The following is a 16096-nucleotide window of genomic DNA, read 5'->3' as shown; positions in this document are numbered from 1 at the left end:
TTTTTCCTTTGTGAATTTCAAACAGTCCATACCACATTTGTTTTCTGAAGTTGAAGAAAATGTTTTATTGTTATGAATTGAATTTGAAGAAAAGTTGTTGCTGCTGCTGTTGCTGCTGTTGTTGTTGTTGTGTGTATGGTCTTTATTTGCGGAAAGAAAAGACATCTTTTTTTTTTCATTTCATCTTCATTTTTGCCATGTTTTTATAGTTTCTTACAGAAATCAAACAAATGGAAAAAAAAGTTGGAAGTGTAGACTCAACCCTGTCTATAAATGTACTGTAATGGTAAATCACTGTGTTACGTACAAACCAATTAAATATGTAATTGAATAATTACTTACTTATGTAATGTGAATTGAATGTATGGCACAATTGCCTTCTAATGACTTCTAAGGAATATGTATGTTTTTTAATGGAAACTAAGCTTGCTTTGAATTCATTATTTTTATGCAATCACAAAATCAAAACAATTACATATATTTGCCTGTTCAGCCTAAAGAAGTTGTCTAGCTATTGTCTAGCTGAACTCCCTCGATTCACGCTGAAGTTATAACAATGTTAGAATTTGAGAACTAATTTCTGGTTCAGTAGAAATATCTTCTTTGCTTAGTGCAGGAAGTAAAGCGTTGGCCCTCGCAAGAAGAAATGGTAAGAGACTAATGGCTTACTTTCAGGCAGCTAAGGAATAGATGTACTTCCTACTTCAAAAAAGCTAAAGCAGAATGCCAGTTATTTACAAAATCAGTTTCAAACACCTTCAGATTCTGGGAGCCAGTTAATTCACTCAGAATCAAATCAGTGCTTATTTCAACCCTTAACTTAATTAGTGATCATCAGAGAGAGCTCTGCCAAGCATTTAATACTCAGTTTGCGGCTAGTGGACATTTATTTGATAATACTAATGTGGAAGCCCCTCTCAATAAAATAGATACAGCCCATGCTGTAAACATGATGTCTTTACAGTTCACTCTTTCTCTCCCCGTATAGGGCCTAAAGCCCTCAATACCATCAACACTAAAAAGATACAGGAGAGGATGGTTTAAACCCTTTTTTCTGAAGTTTGCTACCTAGATCATTTTAGAACACATTGCGTGTATTTTTAATCTATCTATTTTAGCAAGCAGAATTCCCAGTATTTGGAAAACAGCACTCCACAAGGAAGGTGATGCCTCAGATCTTAATAACTGTCCGATCTTGAAATTTTCATGCTTAGCCAAAATCTTAGAATCCTTAGTAAATGATCACTTGAAGACATTTTTCTAAATTCAGTTTTGTCGGACTACCAAGCTGGTTTTAGGGAAAAGCTTAGCACAGTCTCTGCTGCTACACTCATGTAAGACAATCTTTTCAGTGCCATCAATAGAACTAAACATTGTGCAGTCATTTTTATTGATCTCTCTAAAGCCTTCGATACAGTTAATTATTCCATACTTTTTAAAAGTCTGCAAAGTATTGGTTTTGACCACTGTGCCAACTGGATTACAAATTATTTCTCTGAAGTGTGGCCCTGGGACAAAATAAATCAGATCTGCTGCTGGTAATTAAGGGGGTCCCTTAAGGTCCGACCAGTAGTATTTAATATATATATATATATATATATATATATATATATATATATATATATATATATATAAAACGGCATTATATATATATAATGGCATTGCCACTTTCATTGTCAGTTGATACAAATACATTGGCAAATGGCTAGATGGCAAATGCACATTTAAATACCACATTAACAAGCTTTCATGTAAACTAAGGCAAAATGTGTTTACCAGTGCACACAAGGAAAAAGACTGTTTATTCTGGATTATGGCAATGTGATACAGATATGCATACACAACTACTCTCAAATCTTTAGACTCCTTGCCCCTAGTATACCCATTGTTACGACCCCACAAGAAAGTCTAGGGGATAATGGGGTCAGTAACACATGGTTTAGATGTGATGGTTGCAGCACGAACCAGGAAGGAGCAAGACACAAATAGGATAGCTTCTTTTCTTATTTATTATACGCTAGGGGTAGAGGATAAAGTACACTCAGGCTGTGACTCGAGTGAAACCTCCAATACTATGTACAATATTTACAGAAAAAAAAACGGCAAATATGCTTGCTGTCAAAAAGAGTGGGATTCTGGACCCGGACGGCGCTAAAGGAAAGAAATTAACAAAACAAACAAAAAAAAAAACTACCCTAGCTCTTTAATTGAAATCCTCACCTAGTAGAAAAAAAAAAAACTATCTACACTAGTCTTCCCTATGGCATAACATAAATACATGAGTTGGCGCCCGCCCCTTGCCTAAGGTGTCTATACAGTGGGCAGCTATGTGATGTAAAAATGTATGAGCACGCCCATCTAACCTGTCCAGAACCCCAAGAAAGCAAAGCAGCGTATGAGAGAGAGAAAGGGAGAGAGAGAGCATAGACAGCCATAAACAGCAAGGTTAGCGTGATTAACAGTGCGAGGCACGAAAACACAAGCTAAAATGAACTGAACAAACACACAGACAAAGCTATCGCAGACATACACAAAACTGCACGAGCAGAAAGAACAGAAAGCTTTTGTGTCTGCGACAGCAACTACAACAAGGAGCACGCCAAAACAGCTTGGAGCACAGGGGTAACGCCAGCCTCCTCACGAGCTTTGCCGGGCTGCTTTTAAAGTTCAAGTCCCTCCTCCAGGGCCGGAACTCTGCATGATGATTTGCCGTCAAGTGGTACGCGTCAAGCCCCTAACGACGACCGACACCGCAGCCAACCTGTAGCTGAGATAGGGAGCAACCGAGGGAAATCTGCTTTTAGCTACAGTGCACCAGTAAGCTGGAATTTATTACAGGGAACTCCAAAGCTTTGCTCACTGGCATCACATGAATGTTTTAAACTTAACCTCCACTCAGCTGACAATTGTTTTATTTGATTTTAGTTAACTTTTAATATGATTTTAGATTTGTTTTACAATTTATTATACTTCGTATATATTTTATCAACTTTTTTACTTACTTACTTTTAGTTTTTTATTGACTATATTTTTTTATTATTTTATCTCTATTTTATTTGTCATCACTTTTGCAGTTTGAATTGTTCTAATTTGATTGATTTTTTTTATTATTATTGAATTCACTATTATTATTATTATTATTATTATTATTATTATTTGATATTGTTTTTACAATCTAATTTTTTCAAACACATTTGCAGACTACAGCTTAAGACTACACTCAACAGAAGCAATATGACATTTAAAAACAGAGACAGTTGTGGCCTACCTTGTGTCATATGGCTAAATATCCTAGTTGTGATACTGCTGTAAACTAAATTTAGGATTGTTTTAATCTCTGCTATACCTCTTTATCAGTAACTTTGTTGCTATCAGTTAACATTAAGTGGACTCAAAAAGTCAATTCCATCAACTCCTGCAGCAGAATAGGCATCTCAAGAAAACCGAAATTCATTCCAAAAACTCAATATACACGAAAACCCCACCCATTGAAATATCACTTGTTTATTGGAAACTTTTTTAAACGAAAGGTTGAACATTTAGGTATTTGGCAGTTAAATGTTAATCTGTTCATCATTAACATCCCTACATAAAACCATACAAATAAATGGGCAATGGATATACAAGCAAAATGTGAGGTATGGAATCTCCTACAGTCCCAAGCCTAAAACATACAAGGCTATTATTCAGTCACTACATGAAATACAATGCAAACTGGTGGAGGTATTCTTAGGTTATAGAAATGTGTAATCACACTTTGGACCCACCTTTGGGTCCTTGCCATTTAATGCTAATGTTAATAGTAAACATTGAATCTGAACTGATTACCTTAATAGTTCATGTCCTTGGTCACTGCACACACAGTTCATCAGATCATATCATACTTGTTTACCCATAATCTTCAAAAAATTGTTTTGCTCGCAGTGTGAAGAAGTGTCACTTGTCCTTCGAAAGCTTTCCACAAGCAGATGAATCAGCAGATCAAAACTTTGTAAAGGATATGTTTTCCGAGGGTGTAAGTGAATTATCTACTGTTGTCACATCTGATCATCAGTAAAATGTTGATTTTGTTGTCAAGCTGAACCTTCTCTTTAAACCTTAATACTCTTTTTAAACCTTAATAATATTAATATGTAAAGACATATGACATGGTCCAAAACCTCCCACGAAATCCGACCCGATACCTTAAATGATTGTATCAGGCTTTACAGGGTGACTCCCAGCAGCACACACACACATTGTATTTTAGCATGGTTTTGTCTCTTTGTTTTGGTACTACATCTTTCAACTTTAATGAAGAATCTTACATCTTGCAGCTTTAAGCTAAACAGCAGAGACAAGCAGGAACCCAAACTCTTGGATGGGAACATGCGGCCACTGTTGCTCTTGATGGACATCTGTGATGAAAATGTGAAATTGCTTTCACCCATTTCATGATTTTTATGTTCACGTTTATGTGAACTCAGCATTCACACAACAAAAATAATGTCATTGAATTACTAAAACTAATGGAAATAAATACATTCTGCTGAAGCATTTGTCCACTCATATATCTAAAACAAAATGCATTGAAATGTTTCTTTGGGGTCAAATTTGAGCAAATTGAACAAATTTAATTAACTGCACAAAACATGATAAATTATGATAAATTATTTTGTTTGACATCACTATTAATCACATTTAAACAGGTAAAACAAAATGAAAGTAATAAACTGGGTGCTGCGCTCTCTTTCTCTCTCTTTCTCTCTTTCTCTCTTTCTCTCTCTCTCTCTCTCTCTCTCTCTCTCTCTCTTTCAGGTGTATTGTATCTGCAGTATGGTGATGATATGAAGCAGATTCGGATGCCTAATGAGATAACAAGTGCAGATACAGTTCGAGCTCTGTTTGTCAGTGCCTTCCCTCAGCAGCTTAGCATGAAAATGCTTGAATCCCCCAGCACGGCCATCTACGTCAAAGACGACATGAGGAACATGTACTACGAGCTCGGTGACGTCAGGTATGCTGCACTTGATGGGCATGTTAGGGGTGTGACTTCATAAAGAATAACCTTATTAAAAAGGTATTCACCAATTTGAATCTCCATGCTCCACCTACAAATGCATTTATTTTTTGCAACCGTAGTGAGGTTGGGTAAGCTATGCAAAACATGAGCCCAAAGAAAGGAATTGTGAATGTCACACAAAATTTACCATCTGAGACTTTGTGGCCACTTAGCTTAGCCTGTTTCCTCCTCCTCTGAAGGCATTGTGTATGTTGAACAAGAGCTGAGGCACGTTTTTACATTTTTCCCCAAACCAAAGTTGTTTTTCAGTGTGTAATTGTGATACTGTGGTGTGAGAATGTCCTATAATGTACACCATACCATAGAGTACAGGCATGATATCTGCCTGCAGCACAGACTGTGTTTAATCAGTAAAATGTGTTTCTAAAAAAAATGTTATGCTGAGCATACACTACACAGCTTTTACAATCCTAATAGAGCGCATCTTCATGTAATGTCTGTCTTTAACAGAATTTCTTATCATTTTGTTGCAAGGGCAGAGTTTGCTGTTACCGCAGTATAGACTGTTGCTAAACTGGACCAGACCTTGTGCTTTTATGCACTCACAAGAAGCATAGCGTAAACGCAAACTGAGGATGAGTATGGAGAAACGCAGATATCACAGTCAGAGCTGAAGACATACTTTACTACAAACTGACAAATGACTTGAAATTGCAAAGAGAGTGACTATATGTCCAAACTAAACAAGCAGACCCGCAGACTGCATGTGCATCTCTTTTTTTTTCCCCTACTTTTATTTTCACTCTTCTGGCTCTCTCTTTGGCTGTTCTGTGAATCCCTTGTTCAGTTTTGAAAGTTTTGTAATGTTCATGTATGGGAATACTGCCTTGGGAAAGTTGCTGTGGTTCATTTATTGATTTATTGCAAGAAATAAATCAATAAATGAACAATATTAATGATATATAAAGGGTAAATGAGCTTTTACCATCACCCGAGGGATGTTACTATGGTAACTTGATTGATTTTATATATATATATATATATATATATATATATATATATATATATATATATATAATGTCCCATATAGGCCATCACTGTAAAGACACTTTCTGTCAGTGTCTCTACAACAGAATCATCAAACCACTCTGAATGATTTTGTTTACATCTTTGTAGTTCAATCATGTGGACATTTTGAAATTACTCTTTAAAAGCACTGTCACACAGCAACTCAACGTTTAATTCTAAGGGATCAAGAAAGGCTGGAAAGTAGTTACGTAAAAATACCAAAAAATTAAATACATGAAGAAACAGAATATGGGCTTTTCGATGAACTTTGGGTAAGTATGTGAAATGCAAATAAAAACAAAGCACTGATTTGTAAATCCACTTTGACCTGTATTTAAACAAAAGCAGTACAAAAACAAGATATTTTATGTTTTATCAACTTCATTGTTTTTTTTAAATATATGCTCATTTTGAAATTGATTCCTGTAATATCTCCCAAATAGTACATGCTGTTAAATGATAGGAATGTTGTTAAATTTTAAAAGAGGTGATGCTTGAGTATAAAATAAGCATGGACGTCATGTTCTCTGGGCCAAAGGACCCCATTTCCAAAAAAGTTGGGAAACTGTGCAAAATGTAAGTAAAACAAGAATGCAACAATATAAAAATCAAATAAACCCTATACTTCATTGAAAATAGTACAAAGGCAACATATCAAATACTGAAACTGAGAAATTTCATTGTTTTTTGAAAAAAATATGCCCATTTTAAATTTGATGCAGGCAATATGTTTCAAAAAAGTTGGGACAGGGACATCTTTATCACTGTGTTACACCACTTCTTCTTTTAACAACACTGTAAGCGTTTGGGAACTGAAGAGACCAACTGCTGTACTTTCGAAAGTGAAATGTTTTCCATTCTTAGTTAATATGGGATTTCAGCTGCTTAACAGTTAGGGTCTCCTTTATCATATTTTTTGTTCCATTATGCAGCAAATGTTTTCAATGGTGACAAGTCTGGACTGCAGGCAGGCCAGTTCAGCACCTGCACACTTTACATCCACGCTGTTGTAATTTTGTTTGACATTGTCTTGCTGATATAATCTGGATGGCAGCATATGTTGCAAAAACCTGTATACATCTTTCAGCATTAATGGTGTCTTCACAGATGTGCAAGTCACCCATTCCATGTGCAACCCTGTACCATCATGGATGCTGACCTTTGAACTCTGCACTGATAACAAGCCAGGTGGTCTTTAGCCAAGAGGACACAGTGTCCATGATTTCCAAAAAGAATTAAAAATTTTGGTTTGTCGGCCCACAGGACACTTTTCTGCTGTGCCTCAGTCTTATCTTAAATGATATCAGGCCCAGAGAAGGTGGCAGCATTTCTTGGTCCTGTTCACATATACTTTAATCTTTGCAGAGTTTTAACTTGCATTTGTGGATGCAGCGACAAACTGTATTCACAGACAGTGGTTTTCAGAGGTGTTCCTGAGCCCATGAAGTGAATTCCACTGCAGAATGATGTCTGTTTTTAATGCAGTGCCACCTTGGGGCCAGAAGATAATGGCTAGCCAATTATGGTTTTGGGCCTTGTCCCTTGCATACAGACATTTCTCTGGATTCTCTGAATCTTTTAGTAAAATAATGTACCACAGATGATGAAATCCCCACGTTTTTTGCTATTTTACTTTGAGAAACATTTTTTTTTAATTGTTGCACTATTTGACCGTGCAGTCTTTGACAGTGTTACACTCCTTCCCATCCTTACTTCTGAAAGACTCAGCCTCTCTGAGATGCTCTTTTTATACCCAGTCATGTTACTGACCTGTTGCCAATTAACCACCTAGTATTTTTCTTTTTTTTTTAATATTACACAACTTTACCAGTCCCTTGTTGCCGTGTCCCAACTTTTTTGAAATGTGGCATTAAATTCAAAATGAGCATATATTTTTCATAAAACAATAGGATTTCTCTCTTTCGACATTTGATGTGTTGTCTTTGTACTATTTTGAATTAAACATAAGGTTTAAATGTTTAAGATTTAAAATAAGGTCTGTCATGGTATGAGAGTGTCTTAGTGCCCATGCCATCTTATCAAATTTCTTGCACTGGTAGACAATACTGGACTGTATGCTTCTCACAGACATATAGCCTACTGTCGTTCCGTTCTGAACGGAAAATGGCATTTGCTACTTTCAGTGTGACATTGGCTGCCTTGTTAGTGAAGTTTTAAAGTCAGCACAATTTCAATTGGAAAATTAAAACATTTTATATTTGACAAAGGTAAAAAAAAATCATGAAGTCAGTTATAGCTTGGTCTCTTTCAAAAGTCAAAGTTAATTCTTCGGTGATTAAAAATGTTACACCCCTACACCAGTACATGTATGTGTGGCTGTAAACACCTGCAATGTTTGTATGACTAACCTGTTAATATAAAAAACACAAGAAATTGAAAATGAAAGTGCACACTTCATGCTACATGTCCTGTTCACGAGAACAGACTTGGTCAGCAGTTCTGTAATTCATAGTTGCTAATATGAGCTAGTTTGACTGAATAAGCACTGTGGCAGTTCACACATGAGCCTGAAAAGCTGATGCTTTGAAGATTGTTTGGACTAGACCAGGGGTGTCCAATCTGATCCGCAAAGGGCCTGTGTGGGTGCAGGTTTTCATTTCAAATAAGAGCACACCTGAGTCCACTCGTTTAATCAGTCACTCTCAGTCTTTAAACAACTGATCATGTGTGCTCCTGCTTTGTTGCGATGAAAACCTGTAGCCTCACTGGCTTTTGCGGATAAAACTGAACACCCCTGAACTAGACCAACTTTAGCAAGTTACTGTTTTCACTGTATTATCTATGCAGTAAGTTAACTTTATGAAATAAAGTAAGCAAACTCACCTCAAGACCAGAAGAGAAAACTGGTGTGGCGTCAGTATTGCACTCAATGCAGCAGCATTCGGACAAATTTCTTTCATTTTGCTGTTATTAACGTATCGAAAGGCTGAATCCAGGGCTATTCAAATATCCAGGCGGTTACGCCAGTGGTTATGTCCTTCTGGAGAACATCATCCAGGTATCTTTGGTGTACTGGTGAAATTCATGTTCAAACTACTTACTACTTTTGGGCACAATCTGTATGCGAGCAGTATGTAGTAGACTATTTCGAATGCAGCCAAAGAGTTTTAGTCTGTGTCTTATTTTAGCCACACAAATGTATTTTAAACCAGGAAGCGAGACTGCATCCCTATCCCTTATGGCCACATAGTGAGTAATTAGATCTTATTGTTTTGAAGTAAAGAATTGTCACTACCATAACACATTTTCTGCAAATAACTTTGTTTTGTGTACAGTGGTTCAAAGCTGTATTTGCTATGTTGTATTTTTGATTAAAATTACCTAAATTAGCTAAAATTGTATCATCTGAAACAGTCTGTACCAAAACATTTGGTAAAATATGTGTTATGATTGTTTTGGTAGAGACAAAATGTTTAATCATTTGTTTTATTGTAGTCATTAGCTTAGTCCCCCACTGTATTTCTTTTCTGTCACTGCACAAAAACCTATTTGGCTTCCCTCTGTGCTGCTTCTGAAAGTCCTTAGTCACTCTTCATATAAGCACTCCAGCAGTCCACCACCCTTCTTTCTGTCTGCTGTTTTTTTTGCTTGACTTTTTTTTCACTTTGTGTGTTTTCCAGTTCTCTCTGTCTGTCTCTGATCTTTTAATCAGTGTCTTTATGTAATCTGTTGGCTGGTAAACTTGTAAAAGTGAGCTTGTTCACACATGCATACACACAGAAATGAACATTACACTGGGTTGTATTCTTGGGTTGGTGGAGTATTTTCATTTCCTTCACTTTGCCTGAAGCTAAAAGCCATAACTTAGCCCTAACCTTATTGTAAAACCTTAAGAACATCTTAACCTTAAGATCATCTTTTAGCTCTTTTACTGTTTCTATATAAAATCTGCAGCCTTCTTTGTGGGGACCGGCCAAATGTCCCCACAGAATCAAAATGTTCACGTTTTCATCATCCTGAATATGGTACATTTGATACCCCCAAAGAGCTAAACACATGGATGCATGCACACAAGCACACTGCCTCTTTAATTTTTAATAAACTCCCTGTTTTTTCATGCCTTGTAAAGAAGCCAATGACCTGCCCCTCCCGTTGCTACAGTGATGTAAGCTGAACTTTGAGACGCACTCCCTTTTCCTTTTATCAGCTCTGTAATACTGAATTACAGTCACATGGTCACATGAGCAGCACTGACCATGCCATATCACTCACACATAATTAAATATACACACACGTCATCTATCGGAAAACAGGTTCATCACGTCTTCTGATAATTAGTTTATGAGAGACCGTCAAAGTTTAGTTGGCTCTCACACAGTTTCTGTTACTTCTGTTAGTTGTTCAGTGAAAGGATCCAGAAGACTGCAGGGCAGCGAAGGCTTTTCACAAGCTTAGCGTAGTCATTTCAATGTAGTTACTGAATAACTAATAGTAGTTACAGAATAATAAGTCTTAAGAGTAACAACTGAATAATAAGCGTAGACTTATAAGGGGCTAACCCATGGATTCAGCCTTGGAAGAAGAGCATAATATCTTGGCATTGGGCAGTAACAATGCACCCTTCATCTGCTGTCACTCTCCTCTCACTCGAGTCGACCTCCCTACGTTTCTGGTGCACCCGGGTGTGGCCAAGCTCAGGGGCCGGCCATATGACTGCCGCGTTCGACCACGGTCAGACGGTGATCTCTGGAGCGTGTATTTGACTGATTGGGATTTGTCCTCCCCCAGGAGTATCACGGACCAGGCCTGTCTCAAGGTGTACCACAAGGACCCGGTACATGCCTTTAACCACGGAGCTCGGCCCAACAATGGAGATCCCAGGGTGAGTATATACCTCCTGAAGTTGGAAAAGAAAGGGTAAGGAGGCTCAGTGTTTAATGATTTCATGAATGTGTAATTGATGGCCACAGTCTTGACCTCTCCATGACGTTTACAATAAGACTCTTGATTAAGAATATAAGTAAGCCTCAAGCAGAATTCACACTGCATAGTATCTGACAAACATTTACATGTAGTAAATAAAATAAGATAAAACATGCATTCCTACCGTCACCCACTCTCTCTCACACACACATTCTCTCACTCACTCACACACTCACTCACTCACTCACTCACACACACACACACACACACACACACACACACACACACACACACACACACACATACATACACACACACAGTCGTACTTAAAGTACCTAGTACTTTATGGGAGACACTTAGAAAAACTTTTTTTCTCCCTAATATATGTGTGTAAATATACATTCCAATACAGTGGTTGAGAGATGGCATGCTGTAAATCAAATACAGTTAGGTTTTATGCTATGAAATATGTGATACAAAAAAATGGTTTCTGTAGTTCTCTTTAACACAACCCATGATATTTTCTAAAAGTTAAAACCACAAATGTTAAACAAAACAATAATTTAAACAAAAAACCTCTTGGAACTCAGCTCTCAGAACTTGAAAAAATGGCCTACCTTGGATGGTTGATTGGCCAAACTGTTTGAACTAGTATAAGTGAAATCATCCTCATATTTATCTCCTGTTTCCCAGTTGCGTGACATTTCAGTTTCCCAGTTGACTAGATCAAACTGTGACAGTATGCCGATATTGCTCAACGCTAGTATCAAAAACCCATTCTAATATCTCACATATGCTAACTCATTTTTTAAGACATCATCCCAGTATGTCAGTTGCCAGAGCAATAATAAAACACAAAGCTCAAGTTAGGTTCTTATTCGATTTTCCATTCCACCTTAAATGGAGCAGCACTTACGTTCTTCATTTGAAGTGGACCGTAACACTTAAATAAGACGCTGGCAAATTAGAAGCCAACTTCAGCCTCAGAGAAAACCACTTCTCGCAGCAGCTACTTTTTCCCTATTAATTTAAGCAATCAAGTGCTGATTCAGAACAGGTGAAACAAATAACTCGCTCCTCAGGCATGTTTATAGCTTTTAGTTTGCTCCTTTACTCAGTTGTAGAGAGTCCTAGATTCCACAGTCTGCTGGGAGTGGTTAAACCACATTAGAAAATTCACTCTTGCACTCATTTCAGCCCAAAGACAAGATCTACTCTCAACCTGCAGTGACGCTGAAGTGTGCAAAAACAGTTGTGGGAGTTTATAAGAGTGTGGATTTGTTTTAATTTTGAGCTTATTATGGTGGCTAAGAACCATGCATAACAAACTTTGTGTTCCTGATATAAAAAAACTATTTCTGTTGGTCCATTCATTATATGCACAATGTAAACAGCTACTCGCATTTTCAAATGGTATAAAACAAAAAATGAAAAAATGAAATTGCAAAGTTTTGATGATGATCTTGATGATAGTTTGGTACATGTTGTGACGTAGATATCAATACATTCACTTTGCTTTTTTTTCTACATTAACAGGCTATAGATGTAATCTGTGTTAACCATGAAATAAGTGGGTGACCTAAATAAATTCCCTAAGTCGCTCACCCACCCTTATTGTGTTCTGTAATCCGCAGACCCTCTCTTTCCTTTTTAGAATTAAAAGTCCGTTTGTCAGGCTCCCCAACTTTTTCATAAGGCCTTTTTTACCTGGGCCTACTTGCAGGGGGATTGGGCCAGTCCTGGTCCTGTGCTCAGCTGGAGGGCTCCGAATGGAAGTCAAAGGGCTTTCTCCTGCACCATTCTTCTCCGTAACCCCCCCCCCATTCTCCCACAATGCCCACTGTTTGTTCGGCACGAATGTAACGGATCAGATCACTCCCCAGTGTGTACATGTGTGTGCCCAAATCCTGGATCATCCACCCCCCCAAAAAAAACAACAACTTTGTGTCCTCTAATCCCCAGTTTGGCTTTGACCAGCTTGATGTGCTAATAGATCTTCACATTCGCCTGCTGGAACTACAGAGTGCTATAGATGAAAGTAGAATGGCAAATATATTTTGGATTATTATTGGGTAGAAGTTGGTTTTAGATGGCTCAGTGCTGTGTAATGACAGTTTGAAGTGAGAACTATGTGGTGAGCCTGAAACGGGAGAAAGTTGAGAAGCAAATTATTTGTCGTGTGTGTGTGTGTTGTTTAGAGGAAACATTTGGTAAAGACAGATAGTTTTGTGACTTTACAGACCACAGGACAAGACGAGAGAGAGAGTGAGAGAGAGAAAGAGGTGTAAGCAAATAATGGAGAGAAATTATTATTTATCACTGTCTTACAAAGGAGGTAGAACTCCTAGTGATGTAAGCAATCTCTGCAGTTGACAAAATCTAGCCTTTGCTAACAGTGTAATGTTGGTGTCATAGCTTGTCATTTAGTTTGTTTTGAAGTTTCTGTTGTTCTCTTAATTTTTTTGCACTTCCATCTAAAGCAATCATAAATGTAGCAATACAATGCTACTATAATGAGTGCAAGGCTTTGACAGCTTTATTAAGGTGGACTGTATTAAGGTGGTTGGTAACACTTTAGAATACTGGTCCACAAATAAGCATGTATTAATACTTAACTAATGCTTTTATCACAGCAAATTAATTCATGGACTAATATTTAATACATCAGGAAATAATGAAGTGTATATGTCAATAAACTGAATCAAATATGAATAACCATTAATAAAGGCAGTCATTAATTATTAACATAATGCTAACTCAGTCTGTTAATTAATACCATAACTTAATATATTAATTATGACCCTTTCTATAATGCATAATGTCTGATGGAGATGATGTAGGTTAACCACATTAGAGGCTAATAACCAATACAGTCATCTGTGGGAAACTCAATGGCATCACTGTGTGAACATTTTATAATTAATGAATTATCAGAAATTTCATTACAATTACATAAAAAGGGCTGGACTCAGTTTCATGCCCTGGCAATGTAATGCTGATTTACTTAATTAGTAATAATGTGCCAGGAAAAAAGACAGTATGTAACGATACATTGGATAATGATATATGATACAATTAACATGTCTGTGCATTATTAGTCATTACATTTATATATCATGTAACTTGTCTAAATTCATCATTATGATGTGACCCGCCAAGTACAGTCATGATGTAAATATGTATTTACAAATCATTAGTTAATACATCCATATATCATTAATTTACAGCGTATAAGAAATTATTGATCAGTGGAATGACTGAAAAGCACTACACAGAATTATCAGTGAAGACCATTTATTGAAACACACAATTTTAAACGTCGTGCAGCACAACTGAGCATCATATGAAAAAAAAAAACTATATAGTTAGGTTACATTATGCATTTCATGTCAAATCAACGTGCTGTTGAAATACCGCGAACAGAGAAGTTTGCTCAACGCTGTCTTTGTGAATGTGTTTAAAAAGAAACCACACGTTTTTCTCCTAAATGTACAGCCACAATTTTATTTGGGTTTAATCTCAAGTGATTCTGAGCACGTATTAGCTAGATCAGGCTCAGAAATTTGCTTCCACTGTTATTGTTTCTCCCAGAGAACTTGTAGAGAAAAAAACTAAACTAGCGCTGGTTTCTCCACCCTTTCTGTCCCACTCGGGTGCGCGCGAGACTGGAGGATCCACAATCGTGCCGGACAAACATTGGCTAAAATTAGTCTTTAGAGTTTTTCGAGATGAAACGGGTGTACAGAGTGTTTTTAATACTGTCTATACTTAAGTATTATTCTGATTTCCCCAGCGCGGTTCACGTCGATAAGGCTACATAGCCCACAGGGTATTTATGTTCAGGCATAATTTCAGTCTCACACAGAGGGCTCTCACTCGACGCATGCGCTCTGCAGCACCGCGTTTCTGTTGGATATGAGTAGTATTTGTGCTAATTTGTAAAGCATTGCAACCTTATTTACTGTCGATTAATGAGATTTTAGCCTTTGGAAAAATTTGTGTGTGTGTGTTGTGCTTGGATTTCTGTACTTTTGTTCAGTATTAGAAGCAATAAATGAAAAAGGCATAACAGAAGAATGGCAGTAAATAAGATTGGATAGTACTGAATTAGCACAGATGCTAGTCTTTCTGGTTGCATCCTGTCCACATTTAATTAATGATATATTAATGTATTACCCACGATGTGTTAACATATATTTACACAATGACTTTACTTGGTGGGGCACATCATCATTACTTACTTATTACAAATAGACACTATATAAATATGTTAACTAATTATGTTAACTAAGAGAATATAATTAAGTATGATTTAAAATTGCTGTCATGTCATGCAAAATTATTACCTCAGTTATTTTACTACATTATATTAAACTATTATTTTGTTAAATATTTAACCTGAGGATACATACTTTTTGCAGTGCAGTTTGTTTTAACCTACATCATCTCCAAACAAACGTTATGCATTATAGAAAGGGTTTTAAATAATATATCAAGTCATGGTATTAATTCATAGAAGGGGTTAGGCATATGTTAACACTTAATAATTACCTTTATTAATGACTATTTATATCTGACGCAGTTCAGGGTGGCCTAAAAAAATTCACATCATTTGAGATGTGAATATCTGAGTAACTTCATGTCCTAGGCAAACGAAATTAGATAGGCTTCATGTTGAACAATACAAGATTTATTTATCAAAATTCGAACAAGAAATTCAGAGGGATGTAGATTTTATAACCGATTTCACAAAGCTTCACAGATGTAATATCTTCCAATACTGGTGGTCGTCCAGATCCCTTTGCCCTGCACAGACAGACTTCCTCTTTTTTTTTGTGCCATGTCCAAATCTGCTTTCCAGTTGGTGCATTTTTATTGATTTTCTCGAAAATGCACGCTGCACACTCTTGTTTGACTGTGTTCAAGCATATTCTAACACACAAAATGCCCTTTCATTTCTAGTGAATGCCATTCTTCAACCTGAAAAAAAAACAAATTAAACTTTGTTTAAAATTTGTTAAATTTTGAGGGAGAATTGGCTGTGTAATTAGACTACGAAATGATGTCAACGTTTTGGGACACCCTGTATTATTCCATACATTAATTCACTGTGATGAAAGCATTAGTTAAGTATTAATACAT

At 36.7% G+C, this 16096-nt stretch overlaps 1 protein-coding gene and 1 long non-coding RNA gene across 7 annotated transcripts in view; one reads left to right on the top strand and one right to left on the bottom strand.

Moving 5' to 3' along the window:
- Window positions 1-16096, top strand: part of si:ch211-285f17.1 (sickle tail protein homolog) — a 233006-nt gene that overhangs the window by 151235 nt on the left and 65675 nt on the right. For all 6 annotated transcript variants that reach the window (XM_036564672.1, XM_036564674.1, XM_036564673.1 and 3 more), the window contains 2 exons: window positions 4798-4996; window positions 10820-10913. In XM_036564672.1, the coding sequence (XP_036420565.1) occupies window positions 4798-4996; window positions 10820-10913 (293 nt within the window). The remainder of the gene's footprint in view (window positions 1-4797; window positions 4997-10819; window positions 10914-16096) is intronic.
- Window positions 10805-11180, bottom strand: LOC118804064. The gene is made up of 2 exons (XR_005006958.1): window positions 11139-11180; window positions 10805-10928 (listed from the first exon to the last, which is right to left on the bottom strand). It is a non-coding gene; the product is annotated as an uncharacterized LOC118804064 (long non-coding RNA).

The sequence above is a fragment of the Colossoma macropomum genome, unplaced genomic scaffold, assembly GCF_904425465.1.
Source record: "Colossoma macropomum unplaced genomic scaffold, Colossoma_macropomum, whole genome shotgun sequence".
Classification (NCBI taxonomy): domain Eukaryota; kingdom Metazoa; phylum Chordata; class Actinopteri; order Characiformes; family Serrasalmidae; genus Colossoma; species Colossoma macropomum.
This window is presented reverse-complemented; position numbering and strand designations above follow the sequence as displayed.